This window comes from Thunnus thynnus, chromosome 7 (assembly GCF_963924715.1).
Source record: "Thunnus thynnus chromosome 7, fThuThy2.1, whole genome shotgun sequence".
Taxonomy (NCBI): Eukaryota; Metazoa; Chordata; class Actinopteri; order Scombriformes; family Scombridae; genus Thunnus; species Thunnus thynnus.
Genome location: NC_089523.1, coordinates 26,134,710 through 26,151,395, shown reverse-complemented (window position 1 = coordinate 26,151,395; position 16,686 = coordinate 26,134,710). Strand labels below are relative to the sequence as shown.

At 40.6% G+C, this 16,686-nt stretch overlaps 1 protein-coding gene across 1 annotated transcript in view; it reads right to left on the bottom strand.

Moving 5' to 3' along the window:
• The window catches only part of frem2b (FRAS1 related extracellular matrix 2b), a 61,187-nt gene extending 45,977 nt beyond the window's left edge, over positions 1 to 15,210 (bottom strand). The window contains exons 1-2 of the mRNA XM_067595194.1: positions 9,907 to 15,210; positions 8,810 to 8,899 (exon numbers count right to left, since the gene is read on the bottom strand). Of these exons, the coding sequence (XP_067451295.1) occupies positions 8,810 to 8,899; positions 9,907 to 14,917 (5,101 nt within the window). The 5' untranslated portion in view covers positions 14,918 to 15,210. The remainder of the gene's footprint in view (positions 1 to 8,809; positions 8,900 to 9,906) is intronic.
• Between the last annotated feature and the right edge of the window lie 1,476 nt (positions 15,211 to 16,686).

Below are 16,686 nucleotides of genomic sequence, written 5' to 3'. Positions count from 1 at the left end.
TAGTAACATTTGCTTGCTAATATGTAACTCTTCACTCCAAGCCTGTGTCCTGGAAAACCAAGATAAGCCCAGGCATGGTAGTTAATTTCAAGCAGCAAGACATTCCTTAGTATTCTTCACAGGGGAAGGGTTGATCTGAGCTCTGGACTTTTCCCTGGTTGTTCCATATATGCTTTTTGGTTTTCTCAACACTACATGAGGAAGAAAAACAAAAAGAATACAACTTGATAAGAAAACACTGCTCTAACAACTCACCCATGCATCAAATACAATTTTATATGTATACATATTCTCATAAAAATACTTGAAATAGGTAATTAGAAAAAAACAACTGTGGTGCACAGGCTGAAATTGGAACAGCTAAAAAGCACAGACTGTTTTAGTGAGATACAGTATATGCTGCCTATAGCTCTGTAAAAAGAGACTATGATTGATTTACAGGACGCCATGTACATTTTAACACAAAACATGGCTAGCTTTCACTTGCATTACTTGTCACTTGATGATCGCTCTTTTAAGCACTGCAACTGGAAACCAGTTTTTTTTTAGCCCCTTGTTAAAAGTTGACTTTTCAGAGATGAACTGTAGGTGCTAGAGGGGAACATGAAGTAAAAGATGGGAATGTTCCCTGACTTAGATAACCATACAGTTTGAGACTGTCATATATTTTTAGAAACGGAAGTCGGATACATACTTCACATGCAAACCAGCAGCACGCTTTTTGTTTACAGCTAATCAAGTATATGGTAAATATCAAAATAATTTCTATTCATATGTAGATGAAGCTGCATACCCGCAAGGCTCACCTTCTACATTTGATCCCTCACAACTTGTCAACACAGGCGGTGTTTAGAGAGATGAACTGCACATCAGCACATTCATGACATCGCTACAGGCGACAGGAAGCAGCTTGACGCCTTGCCCCCACCAATACTGGGACCAACAGAGCACTTCTATCTTTCATCTCCTCTGACTGCATTTCCCTCCCATTTTTCAACTAGATAACTTCTCATATCCTTCCTATCAGGCTTCACTTATGGAGGAAAGCAGGTGGTGGAGGATGTGGTGAGACGAAGCTTTATCCACACATAAAATCCCCAAAGGGTTTCATCAACACCTTTTATGAGATGAGAACCCTGTTACTCAAGACACACTCCTATCAGGTTCATATGAAAGGAAAACCTTCTCAAGAGAGTTCACTTCAAACTATGTTACATTTTCAATTCCCCTCTACTGTATATATTTTCTTGGCATACTGAAATGCTGATGATATGAAAATGAAAGGAGCTGGTGTTTTTCCTGGTCTACATCATAGCACTCTAATCAAAAGACACAACAGCTTGAAATCAAAGACAAAGCAGTTATCAATTAAACTGTATTTGATGCCCAGCATCTTGATGCAACATTTTAGCAGTGCCAGCTTCATCTTTGATTATGGGATCAGGCAGCTGGCCCTGAGATGGATAGATGGTGGATGCTTTGTGAGTGTGTGTGTGTGTATGCATAAAACGTGTATACAAAGGAGGTGTAGCCTGCATCAGACTCTAATTCTGAAACTGAGGCTCAGCTGGAGAGACTTGTGACACTACAGCCTTAGCCCAGCTGTCAGAGGCTTATCATGCAGCAGGGCTGAGAGGAGCAGCTCCGGCACACTGCTGGGATTCAGGGGCCAAAAACACATTATCCAGAGTGATTTTGCAAAATTGAACAAAAGCTCTGCTTCTGTGAAGAGAGAGACACAGCGACGACTATAGCACCGCTGATTTGCAGAGGAAATATCACATTTCTCAAAACACGGTCTCATTGAATCGTTTGATATCTTACGGCCAAAAATAAAACAAGACACATATTGATGCTCCCATATGTGAGAGATTTTAGTTTCACTTTCATCATAGAAGTGAAAGATTCCCATTGTGCAGTTTTTGATTTACACATTCTTAATCCTTTCCTGTTGCCATTGTAAGAAAAATTGCTTATAAATGTGATATTTGACACACATAATAAGTTTTCTGGAGTAGATGTGACTCCTGACTGATATCACAAACTTCAGTCTGTGAGCCTTTTTTCAAAAAAGAGGGATTGTCTACAAATTCAGTGCTTGAACAACCTCAGTTCTGCTAGACCGATATCCTAAGGCAGGTATGACGACATATCATCATCCAGGGAACAAGCCTGGGCCTGGTGTTTCTATACTGCTGGGAATTCGCCTTTGCTTTGTTAACCTTGGCTCCACACACTTATTTTAGCAGCATATTAAGACAGAGGGAAGGAATCATCAAGTCGGGTTTCCCTTCTGTTTTCCAAAGGGAAAATGAGGGCACATCAGTGCAAGAGGGTCTTACGAGCAGCATTTCAGCATGTTTCAATACTATGTGATATACAATCACTACCAGAATGAAATATGTATATATATAAAATATTGCTATTCACTTTTCTAAATCATTATCTATCATAAATGCAGAAGCAGAAGATGATTTTATGACTAAACATGGGGTATTTAAAAGTAATCTGCACGCAATAGAAAAAAATGCAATGGAGAAAAAGAAACATGAAAATAACAGACATCTGCTAATAGAAATCCAACAGACAGAAACCCCAGGAAAAAAGGAAAAGCATTAATGAAATGGATAATTCATTTCATAAATAATTCAATAAAGCTTTCACCAACATGTTTTGGCTTACTCGCCATGTAGAATGAGCCAATCATTAATAAAGGCTTTTTAATCTTTTTTTTTTTTCTATGAGGAATTACATTGGTTCAAGTTTGTTGCATTACAATAAATGTTTCATCACCCTCTTACCGATGAGCACAGGTTCTTCACTTGTTTGGTTAGTCACTGCAGCACTATCCACGTATGCTTTTACTTAAGGCGTCTCTGCACATCACACGCACATTAAAGGAAGATAAACTTGCAGATCCACCAAGTTTTCTTGTGTTGAATAGAAATGACTGCTGCTGGAAAATAAGCATTGAAAAATATAACCGCAATGCAGACCAGTGAAAATTTTTTAAAAGTTAACCACTGAGGACATAAGGGACCAGTGAGCCGCCCAAATCACTCTCCATCTAAAACAAATGGCCTAAGTCCTCTCTGTAATTCAGTTTTTTTTAATACCCAAAGTGAAGCAGCTGTTACCCAGGAATCGCTCTGTAATCTACTCACAGATGTTTTATCACAAAACATTTTTCCATAACAATAAAATTACTACCTAATATTTTATTGACTGCAACACAGATGGACTTTAAAATACAACTGGACCAGCCATGTAATTTGCTGAGGACAGAGGAATGCTAAACCACATCCCGCCCCCCCACCCCACAAGAAAAGTGTAGAGGAAGACAATTTCATTAATAACAGGATAGAAACACCGAGAGAAACTGCAGAGTCATCACCTGCACTGTGATGGGGATATTATACCATACACAAAGTCTATACTAACCTCACAACTGCATGTGAGTGCATGTCCTCCCTTACTTCTGTTGTGCTCTAGCACGCTACGGGGAGAAAGCTAATCCCTCCTAACCTGGGATTAGACAGGAGTGGAGACAAGGGAGATGGATTCAAGTATGCACTTGGTGTCCCGAGCGATTACTTGCCGATAACATGGGAGATATAGACAATTTACGGCAGATGTTACTGCAGGCTGAAAAGGTTCGGAGCATTTATTAGGTCACGGTACCAGCAGTGACCTGAACTTATCCTGTTCCATGAAGCAGAAATAACAAACAAAACATGCTTGTTGAGGTAGGTGCTGCAGAAATTTGTGCATTGGAAACCGGAGAGGAAAGACATTCGTCTCTGTTTCAGGGTTGCCATGTAAGAAAAAATGTTCCAGTCAGGAATTTGCTCTGTGTTTTACACTGCAGACCGATTTCACTACAAATCTGAATTATTGATTTACATACTCTATGCACTTTAAATACTAAACAAGTCTTGCTAGTCAAATGGGAAACAGGAGGGGAACGTTGGACATAGCTGTGGAGTTTGACCTTCAGAGGTAGCACATTTCTATGAACTGAACAATCAATAATCTTTTGCTGCCTCTTTTTAGCTCCATGAAAGAAAAAAGGGGTGGTAGTGAGTGCCTGGAATGAAAAACAAAAGGCCACAGTAGTGTGTCTGTCAGTAGGAACATCCCTGATGCTGACTGACTGACTGGAGGCAGACAGGGATTCAGCTCCACAAACAACCTGCCTGGGAATGCCAGGGCTTGTGTGTGTTCAGGTAAGCTCACCTGAATGCACCCAAATCCTCAGGAGACAAGGGGAGGGCTGGAGTCCACCGAAACACAGCAATTAACTGACTTAGAATGACAGGAGCAGCCCCCTCCCCACCACACGCATACACACGTGGAAACACAAACACCCAGATACCAATCTCGTTCTAAACAAGACACTTTCTAAGTAATTAAAGAGGTTTCTGGCCCACACCCTCTGTTTGTGACTTCTCTGTCCAGGTGTGATGTTTCTCAAAAACAGTAAACAGACACCCACAAATTAATATGTGTAATTTCAGTCCTTAGTGATTATTCATTCAAAGCTTTGACAAGCTTGACAAATAGCGAGACACACAAGCAGCTCTGAGAAAATAAGCCCTGTCATCTCCTGTTTGGCAAAAGCACCTTAAATACAGCTGTAAAGGCACACGGTGGCAGCTTTCAGAGTTGAAAGAGAAACTGGAGACAGACGAGAAAATAACACAAGAAGTCCACAAATTACAGATGAAAAGTTAAAAAGCTGTTGACTATTATAAAGAATGCGCAGTATAAATTCGAGGCGACATTAGTATAATACTGAGGTTTGCTCTACCAAAACAGGGTTAGAAATAGCAGTGACACTTTCTATGACGCTCATGTCTATAATGCATTATAAACATACTTATAATGCATTATAATCTGCTTATAGCACTGTATAATTATAGTTATAAGCACTCATAAATATTCGTAATGCTTTATAACAATAATAATAACACATTATAAAGCATTTTATAATGACTTATAAGATCAAGTATCATAATACTTCATAATTGCTGGTCACTCACTGACATTTTTTTACAAGGACCATGTATTATAATTCTCATAGTTGCAATATGTTATAATCATGTTATAACGCATTGTAATGTGATTATAAGTTACTCTAAGTGGTCATTGGGTGCTTTAAATGAAGTAATGAAATTCCTGAGGTATAGGCAGATATAATACATTACAAGCTGGTTATAAGTCACTATAAGTGGTCATTTTTTAATTTAAGTAAAGTGAAAAAAATATCATTAAATCTATGCAAAACATGGTAAAATTAATTTATTTGTTTAATGGGTCATAACAGATAATGAGTTGAGTACTGACACAATTTTTTGATGATGAACAACTGAATGATGGACATTTACATTTCACTAATGTACTTTTTCCCCAAAAACTCACTTTTAAGACTCAGTTGATTCAAATTATAGATAATAACTGAAACAATTACCAGTATCAGTACATTTTACTTTTATGTAAACGTTTCAAAAAACTTGGTAAGTGATAAGTATGCATAAATGCATTATAAAATAATTATAATGTATTACTACTATGAGAAATATAATACACTATGATGATACACCTTGCAAAAAAAATGTCAGTGAGTGACCAGCAATTATGAAGTATTATGATACTTGACCTTATAAGTCATTATAAAATGCTTTATAATGATTATTGTCATAAAGAATTATGAGCATTTATGAGTTCTTATAACTATAATTATACAGTGCTGTAAGCTTATTATAACGCATTGTAATTATATGCATTGTAATATGCAGGTATGTTTATAATGCATTGTAGACATAGAAAGTGTTACCAAAGTAGCAATGTTTCAGTCACACAGTAAGAATCTTTTTATTGTGACACTCATTAATTAAAAATGATAAGCATTTTGGTATGTGGCCTAATTGTCATGTTGTTATTTGTGGCAAAAAGCCCATCTGTTGTCTTTATGTAGCCAAGTTAATTGAGTGAAACAGCAACTTCTCTTCAAGTTTAAATTACATAAGCATAATTTATCCAGCTAAACAAAACAATTTACTCATGCTCAAACCAAAGGTCATTATTGCAGCCAATATAGAACTGTGCCAAATATTGGACAAAAGCTGGTTATGTCCAAGGCAGTTTCAAATTTGTGAAATTTCGGCGTGAGCTCTCCATTTATAGTTAAAATGACACATCAAGCAGCAGATGAACTGATGCCAAGAAGAACTCCGTGGCAGCTAGGTTTAAGAGAGCCAAGACTGTGCCCTGTACTGAGACAATCAATCTCTCAGAGAAACTATGATCTCAGCCTCAACAGCTCAAACAATGTTGTGGTCAGATGTCTAACTTCTATAAGTATTTGGATAGCATGTAATGAATGGCTTGGCACTTTCCATTCATACACCCTTTGTGAAAAAACATGCCAAGAGTAAATTAGTGCCCTGCCCTGTAATTAGTGCGGATTGTAAGTCATTTTATTTTTGGATTGAATATGGAGGCAGCAGAAATCCTATAACAATCAGTTATGTGGGGCACTGATCCCAGTACAGTAAACTTGCCTGGGAGCACAGGCAAAGTGACAATAGATAATGTCTGTGGTTTCAATTAGTTCTGAAACAATTAGTCAATGAATCGATCATTCAATTGGCAGAAAAGGAATCTACAGCAAAAGAGATAATTAATTGTTGAGTAGTAATTAGTAAGTAATTTATAGGGCAAAATCTTTTTTTGAAAATGTTCTGTTTCCAGCCACTCATATGAGAGGATTATCTGTTTAATACTGCTGTAAAAGAAATTAAATTGAATATCTTTGTGTTTAGTTGGATTAAAGAAACTATTTGAAGATGCCACTTTATACTAAACTGTTTTTTCACTATTTTATAGATTAAATGATAATCAATTAATTAAAAAAAATAGATTAATGAAAACAATCATTAGCTGCAGCCCTGGCTTCAATTCTCTCTAGTAGTATTGTATGTATGTACTGTGAGCACAACCACCAACCTGAAATACATATATATGCCCACAAAATTTAGTTGCACACTAGCAGTCAACAGCGAGCTCATACATATACCCATAACAGTGCACACATTTATGATTCATCACAGCCGTTGATTCCAAACTCCTGGAATCACACCGAACAGCTGCGACATGAAAAGTAACTTTTCACCCTAAAAAATTGGCAATCGCAGTTGGTAAATTTCCCAATGAACTTGAAGCGCTGAGGAGAATGTTTTCCACTGCTGAACATGACAGAGTGCAGCTGTGTGCCAGCGTACACCATTCAGCTCCTCCCCGACATGACTGTTCAAAGCGCTGAAGGCTCTGTCTGGGGATTTAGGGCAGCCACCAGCACAGCTTAAATCTTATTAAAAAAAACCTTCACTGACTGCTTCGCAAGCTGCAGTGCAGTACGTGTTGAGTCCTTATGGATGGGTCATCCAACATGACTCTTCATCAATTTGTCAAGCCATTAAGGTGCCACCATGAAGCACAATTCCCACGTCAAAGACATTTTAGAGATGTATGATGTGTCTGACTGTTGCAATTTCATGTTTTGGTTTGAGTGCATAACTATGACAGAGAACAAAATAAAGACATATGTTGTTTTGAATCCACTTATCAAGTCTAAAAGCAATGTAAAAGATTGTAGGGAGTGTAAAAAGCAAATCTAATTGCCAGTTATGGAAGATAAACTACCAGTGTTGAATACAAATATGTCATCAAGCATCGAGCAAGCTAGAAAGAGAGACAGTGACAGAGAGAGACAGAGAGAGAGAGACCCTGTGAGATCCCCAGTTGAGCCAATAGCAACAAAAGAGCTCTGCATGGGCTCAACACTTGCCAGCAGCTCAGGTAAAACAATGTCGTACAGTATCGCCTCCTAATAAGGAGTTGCCCCCTGCATTTTAGTCATCACCCATTAGCACCGCATCCACCTGTTTAGCATTGATGTTCAACTGTCTATTATTCAATTGAAGCCACAGATTAGTCTCTAGTCGAGAGATGAGAAAATGTGTACAGGGGCCCACTGAGGTGCTTGTGGGAAAAGAGGGCCCCTATTAGAGAGGTCCTTTGTGCTCACTTATCACCACTGAAGGGTAGCAGAAAGGACACACTGTCAGGCACGCTGCTTCTGCTAATCGACAACACCGGCATGATTGCCTCAAACCATTCATTGAGCCTGTGCATGATTACATGTAGAAAGAAGTCTTCGCTAATTGTTCTACTAATTACTTACTTGCTAAATCAATCATTACTTTCTAAATCAGGAGGCCCTTGCATGAAAAAATAATGGACGGGGTGTTATAAGACTGAGCTGCGTAGTCTCTACTGCACAGTAAGACTACAATGAATGTTCAGATACAAGGTTAATAAGCATGGCAACTGTGACATTCAAATTTTTTGCTGTTGGTTGAGTGGAAATCAACAGAGCATGATAGATCCAAAAGCTATCTATAAAAAACGTATTTTTTACTTTTCCTGGCTTCTTCTTCACTGCATGCCTATTTTCCCATTTGCCCATGCTGAAACAAGAAAATGTGTGAATTCTTCTGGAAATCTCTCCAATTTGTGCACAACTTTTGCTTAATAACTCTGCTAAATTAGACACATTATAAAGGTGCATGCAAGCTGCTCCTTTCCCTTTTAGAGAAAGCTGAGTTTCAAGTTAATCTTGAGACAGTGTACATAATTCAATATTTCATCCTCCAAAGTCATCATAACAAGGAATTATTTCAACCATTATGTTGTGCTTTCAACTGAGTATAACTTAAAGAAGGCATGTTTAAATAAAGTAACTTACCATTGTCTTCAATTGAGAAATAGAAGATGTCATTTGTAGCATTGTCGCCGTCTCTCAGAACATAGCATATGTTCATGTCATCAATTTCAGCTGAAAAATAGATAAATTCATATTAATATCCATGATATCCTACCTGTAAAAATTCCCATAATTTTATTTGACTTAAATGTCAGTAACCACCCCTGAGCCCTGCTTTAAGAAAAAAGCTGAGGTTATGTGATGAAATGTTCACGCTGCACAGTGTCGAGGGGAATTTGAAATGAGAAACTGCCTGGTAACAAGAGCTGTATATCTATTAGACTCCTGAATGATACTGAACATTAAGAGAAGGTTGATTCTTGGGGCTACATCACTGTGGTCTGTTTGTCATCCCATGTGTTGGTAGACAGGGTTCTTTATATCCCTGGATCTAGAAGAAGTGTGAAGTTTACAGTCCTTGCTATCTTCAATATTTGATGTCAAAACATTTCCCTTCAAAGGGACCATTGCATAAAATACATAGCCACAATTTTCAAATGCCCAGCAAGTAGTGTCTTTATTTACTGTCTGTTTACTCTTGTGAGAACTCTTGAAATATTGAACAGGCCTCTTGGGGAAATCATCTCACAGTGACTCTGTAAATAAAAGCAAGGAATACACTGATGTGCACTGTATCTTCTGTACTCATGTCTCTCAGTGTTCCGCTGTGAGACTACCATGCACTCTCCCTTTAACATCTTTACATGTTCACATTATCTATCATTATGTCTGTAATTCCCTTGTCTTCTGTTGCAAAATATTACTCTGGTAATGTACAAATCACCATTGGTTCTCTCCCAGAGTGAGATACATTAGGTACTGTTTGAAAAATGCACTCCTCTAGTGAGATCTGGTCAGCCTGAGGCACTGGCATACTTCGTCTCTGTAAACAGGCAGTCTCTTGAGTTGAAACAAAAACTTTGATATTTGAAGTCAACATTTTTCTGGCAGCAGAGAAGAGTACATTTAGCAGAGTGGGTAAATGTAAAAGAGTGTGGGTTAAAATACCTATGCAGTAGATTACAAGTCTAAGAGAATGTCACAATATTAAAAAGCTGATTGAAATGCTGCTCTCTTACCCTGTGTGAAGGTGGTGATAGTGGCATTTCCTTTGCCGAGGTTGATCAGGTAGCCATGCTCTGGGGCAACGCTAATCCTAAAGGTCACAGAATCCTGAATGCTGTCTCTGTCCTCTGCTTTAAGAGTCTTACTGGTGATCACAAACCCAAGGTGACCAGTCTCTAGAACCCGCAATGTTGGGGCACCCTTGTTCACCACAATCTGCGGTACTCCATTATCCACTGGGAGGACAGTAATCTTCATCATTTGGGGTTTTCGAGTCCCAAATGCTGTATCAGGGAAGACATAAAAGTCTGTGTGAGTGCCATCAGTGACAGTGAAGGAGAAACTGTCCTCAGCACTCTCTGTGCCATCATGCTTGTAGCTGATCATGTTCTCATTCAGGTCCTGCTTTGTGAAGGAGGTGACAGGCCGGGTGTTGTTGAAGAGCAGGCGACCATGAACTGGGACTTGAGTGACTGTGAATTTCAAGAGGCGGTCAACAGTGTCTCTGTCCTCCACTGTTAGCTCAAAAGGCGTGATGAGTTTGTTTTCTCCCTCTGTCACCACCAGGCCGTGTACTGTCACCACAGGCTTTTTATTGTCTACATCAGTGATGGAGATGCGGAAAGTGCGGAACACAGGGTTGTAGCCATCAGTCACTTCAAATTCAAAGCTATCCATTTTCACTTCATCGTCAGCAGTGTGGATGTAGTAGATTTTGTTGCCGGCCAGCTGGAGCTGTGTGAAGGATGAGATGGGCATCCCAGGTGTGTCTGTGCACTCAAGATGTCCTCTCATTGGAGCTCGGGTGATTGTAAAAACCAAGTGTTCATCTGGGCTGTTAAGGTCGCTGGTACTGAGCAGGTCTGTTGTCAGAGAAACCCTGCCACCCTCTTTAAGGGATACCCCTTTACTGATTACATCTGGGAAAACCATGTCTATGCCACCCACTGTGACATAGAAGTATCTGTCAATCAAAGGGTTAATACCATCTGTCACATCAAATTTGATGAGGTCACGAATGCCTTCTTGCCCATTATGAATGTACACAATCAAACCCTGGTCCACTTCGTTCTGTGTGAAGTTCATCCCGACAGTGATGTTTTGCAATGTCCCAGAAGGCATTGTTTTCTGCAAATACCCCTGACCAGGCCCATAGCGAATGATGTAAGTTAACGTGCTATCCTCAGAGTCCAGATCAGTAGCTTTTAAAACGTTGCTGTTTATGACTTTCACGTCACCTATCTCAATTTCAAGGCCATCATTGATTGCCATCCTCGGGGTTTCGTCATCCACGGGAATAATCATAACTATTACTGTTTTCTCCACACTGAACTTTCCATCTGTAAGTACAATATCAAAGCTGTCCTCTGTGGTTTCCGAGTCATCATGCTCATACACAATGCTCGAGGCCTCCTTGATCTGATCCAAGGTGAAGTTAGAGACAGGGACAGTACCGGTAGTGAGCTGATTCAGAATAAATCCATGCTTGGGGGGTTTGGTGATAATAAATGTGAGCTGATCAGAGGGGAGATCTGCATCAGCACCATTCAGAATGGGGGTGTCGATAACTATGTTCATGCCCTCCATAACTACAAACTCTCTCATGTAAATCTCAGGCTTTTCATCATTAGAGGGGATTATGGAGATAGGGAAAAAATGCCTTTCAGAGAAATTGATGCCATCAGAGCATCTGAATGTAAACCTGTCCTCCACTGGCTCAACTCCTTTGTGAATGCTTTGAACATAGTAAATGTGATTCTGTCTGATGTCCTTGATGGTGAAAGCACTAATAGCTGTCCCGGACCTGGATTTCTCTGAGCCTGGGGCTGGAGAGATGTTTTCTACATATCCTGAAGTTGGCTGTACAATGATTGTACAAAGGAGGTCATCATTGGGGGTGTCGACATCATCAGCGCTTATATAGAGAATTTGAATGACATTTTTCCCTCCTTCAGCAACAGTGAACTGTGGCCCCACAAAGACCTCTGGAGCTTGGCTGTCCAAGGGAAGAATAGTTACATGCACTCTGACACCTGTGATCTTATTGCCTCCAACAGTCCACTCATCAGACATGTCCGTCAGAGTGAGATTGAAAAAGTCCTCCTTTGTTGTCAAGCCTATCTCCCCGCTAGTATGAGCATAGACCACAAGGCCGTTGATGATATCAGCTTGGGTGAACGTGCCAGATGGGACACCTTTCACGAGGATTTCACCAAATGATGGCGGGTCCTCCACAATGAAGGTCAAACGAAGGTCGTCTGTGTCTTCATCTCTTCCCTGAATGACATTACTTGTAATTTCTGTTGCCCCATTTTCCAGTACATCTATAAAGGAGCCAATTGTGCCAGCCGGGAGACTGATAGTTGGAGTCTCATCATCAATAGGCTTCACACTAATCTTTATAATAATTGGGACAACGTGGACACCATCACTGACATCTATTTGAATTGAATCGACTGTCGATTCATCTCCATTATGGATGTAGGAAATTCTACCATTTCCAATATCCTCTAGGCTGAAAGTGTCTCCTTTTGTCATGTCAGTGAATGTAAACTGCATCTGGCCATGCAGAGGAGGCTGAGTAATAGTAAAGGATATCAGTTTGCTGTCTGTGTCTGTGTCAGAGGTGTCCAGCTCGGAACTTGTGATGACATGTGTGCCACGTTCAAACACAGTAAACCCAGAGTTGGTTATTTGAGGTGGCTTGTTGTCCACAGGCTTTAAAAATATAGTGAAAACCCCATCTACACTATTTCCAGAAACATCTTCCACAGTGTATCTAAACTGCAAAACATGAGTGGTAATTCCAAGCTCGAGATCAGGAGGTTTGTAAGCTATTTTATGATGGTTAATTTGTGCCTGAGTGAAAGTTGTGACTTCAGTGTTTGGCTTTTCAGTTAATACCAGAGCTCCCAATACAACAGGGCTGTTCTCATCTGTGTCCGTCGGTGGCTGGATGATTGTGTATTTGAGATCCCGATCCTCTGAGTCGAGGTCAGTGTAACGGAGGAATTTCTTTCGGAAGTGAGTAAGCTGATACTCATGCACAGTTATTTGCAGAGTTGTGCCGGGATACAGTTCAGGTGGGAGGTCGTCAACTGGGAGAATTTTGATGATGAACGAGCTCTCGCCTGATTGGTTTGGTGGGTCATTGTCATCCTGAACTCTAAACACAAATTGATCCATGACCGTGCTGGTGCTGTGGGGCCCAATGTGTTTGTAAAACAGTTTACCATCAGTTATGTCCTGCTGCAGCCATTCAGTCACTACTTTCTCATACATTTCATCCTCCGTATTAAACTTCCAGGTTGACGGGTCCTCTGGGGCCTCGGACTGACGCAGCAGCACTTGCCCAATTGTGGAATAGGGGGGCTCTATTGTGAATTTTATTGTAGAATCCTCTGAGTCGATGTCTGCTGCGCTAAGCATGAGTGAGGAGATTGGCATCATTTGGTTTTTGAATATAATTAAACCAGTGTTGGCATTGATTATAGGAGGCTCATCATCAGTTGGAACAACAGTGATTGGAAACAGAAACTCCACCTCATTTGCGCCATCTGTCATTCTGAAAATAATATTATCACTGTATGTGTCACTGCCATCATGTTGATAAATGACAACTCCAGCATTGAGGTCAGCAGGGGTGAAAAATTTCCTCCTGGAGCCCAGAACAGTTAAGTCTCCATGCCTCAGTCCATCAATTACAGTTATTTTGACTTTGTCTAAATTATCTTCGTCACTGATTTCCAGATTTTGTGAACTGGACAGAGGTCTGGACTGTCCCTCATACAGTAACTGTCCAGTGTTTTTAGTCACCACAGGAGCCAATGTGTTCATAGGCTTAACAACAATCATGAAAGCAAAAGGGTCTGACACAGCCCCCTCTGTGTCTACAACCTCAAACTCAATCTGGAAAATCCGCTCAGTGTCTGAATCCACAGCAGGGGGTTTGTAGGCGATTTTCAAGTCTTTGAGGTCTCCTTGGTAAAATGAGGTTATTGGTAAATTCCTATCATCTGTGCTCACTATGTAGCCTTCCTCATAGGACAGGGGAGATGTGATGTTGAAAATTAATTCGTCAGGATTAGACTCAACATCCTCTGCAGCCAGCATATCAGTGGTTATAGCTGTCATTACAAACTGGTCCACTTCCATCATCATCATTGCCACAAAGCTCGGTTTAGGAGCTGTGTTTTCCTCTCCATCTTTAATCCTCACCAAAATTTGGAAGAATTCCTGCTTTAGCAAATTACCCTCTTTATCATGTAACTCCACAAGCATTGGAATGTAATCTCTGTTTGGTGACTTCAAAGCAAAAGTGTGCTGATAACGGATGTTCAGTTTAATGAATTCATCACAATCCACCATTGTTCCAAGGCTGCCGTCATCCACAAGTTTTCCATACCTGGGCAGCACGCTGCCACTGGAGAGAGGGGCGATTTTGCATTGTTGTGCGCTTCTGTCATAGGTGAATTCTAAAATTCTTCTATCGATGGGGTTACTTATGCCGAGCACTTTCTCAACGGTGAGAGGCATGTTTTTGGTCAGCACTTCCAACTGTGTGAAAATGACTTCCACCTCCATCATAAAAGGTATTATAATGGTATCCGTTTGGGTGTCATACCTGAGTTGTAATTTCACTCTGTCCCTCGGTGGACTCCTGGAGCCAAAGTGAGAATACTTCACGTCGTTGGGGCCGAATTCACACGGAAACTTTTTCGGAGACAGGTGTCCGGGCCTTTGAGACAAGGGATCATTGTCCAGGACTGTTATGCTGCATCTATCACCGGGCTGAACTTGGATAACCAAATCGTTGATGGGATCAATGAAGACTGATCTCCCGAAAGGCACGCGGATCCCATTATTGGCAACCAATATCGTGTCCTCTGACAGCTCGGACCTCAAGGCGTATGATAATCCATAGCTGTCAAAAACCTGCGCAACTGCATCACCTGTCAGAATCACCGCAAGCAGAATCAAAGCAGCGCCGGTCCCGTGCAGATGCGAGGGAATAATCCAAGCCATTTGTAGTGTACACCCGCAGAGGAGACGCGTTGAACTTTGCGCATAGGCTACACCCTGATAAACTAAATACAGCGGTTAAAGTTGCAAGAATGTAAATCAGAGTTGGATAATATCACGCACCTATTGGCACTAAGGTGCACCATTCTCTCACAGCAGCTGTACACTGATAACCTGAACTTCATACTCCTGCTTTGATGGAGTAAAAGGAGTTACGCCCTCCTCTAAGCCGATTGGTTGATATCTCCGCTGGAATGCGTTTGTCAGGATTTGAATGGACATGGTTTGTGTCATTCATGGGAGACAAAACGATACCGCGTGGGCTCATCAGGTTGGATAAGGTAAGAAAAAAGAGGTGAATATGGTGGTGTTTTGGCATAAGGTATGATTTAAAGCCTGCAGTATAAGCAGAAATTCAATATATATTCGAATGATTTCATTTGAGACGCATAAAGCGCACAATCTCTCTATGTGGTTTTAAATATATACATTTATTCTCACATCAGAGGTATTTTCTCTCTTCAGACTGTTATTAATAACGAGGAAAAGCAATCGGAAGTACAACTGTATAAAGCAGTCTTGACTGATAGTCTGACAGGAGCAAAGCTTTGTCTCCCTCTCGTGGTTTGCGCTGATGGTGATGTTTTGCACATTTTCAACCAGGCATCTTTTTTTCCAAATGAAAATCAGGTCTATCATGAGATTCTTATGTCAACAGGTTCTGCATTGCATGTGCAGCACCACCATACAATGCTGTGTATTGTTTGGCAATGGACTCATAATGGAGTAAAATCACTGTAGCTGCTTTTTAATGTTTGAGGCAATGCATAACCACCAGAGCTGATGGCGAGGAAGCACTGCAGGGATCTGACGGTCATGCAATGCAGGCAGTCCATGTGGCCACAGCACAGCTACTCCTCTCAACAGATTTCACCCTGCAAAATAGCCCATGATCCACTCTTAAATCATGAGTCAAAAGTTCTATTTAGTTGAGTCATGCAGAGACATTGTCGTATTTCCTGCGATGCTGCTCTCTCATCACACAGGTCCTCCAGGTGGCAGACACTTCCCCCAGGAGAGCATTCTCCTCTGAGTCTTAACAAGCCCAGTCATGATCCGGTGTCTCTCTGCACCACTCATCTGTAGAACCAGTGTTGATTAAGAGGACACCCACAGACACTGTGCAGCACAGCAGGGCAGGTCAAAATGACTCAATTATATTAAAAGCTGGCTTGATTTTGGCACGACAAGCACTGTTGCACATCCAGACAAGAATCACAGATCTTTTAGAATAGATAGTGTGTATGGGCGAGTTTGAGTGTGTTGAACATGGAGAGGGAGTCATGTAAAATTTAATATTGTCTACCAAAAACAGGCTTTTATATGGTGTTTTTACTACTTTCACATTCATATAAATGTCAGTAAATTGGGAAGAAATGATTCTTCTAACACAACTATGGCATTTATTGTACTGTACATTGCTACAGACACAGCTGTTCTGTATGTTTGATCTATTCTAGCCTTTGTAGATATTAGATGTACACACTTATCTGTGCTCCCCTGTTAATGTGTAGCATAGAGCTTTTTATTGCCTGGAAGAATTTGACTTTGACTGTACTGAGTCCTCTTTGATCCCTTTTAGATGATTTTCATTCCATCCACAAACTCCTGGGTGCAACCATTGTGTCTGCACCTACCTATAGTTGCGCATTAATGACACACAAACCATCTCTCAGCTGGCATGTGTTGAAATCAGTACACAGTAGCTGCCA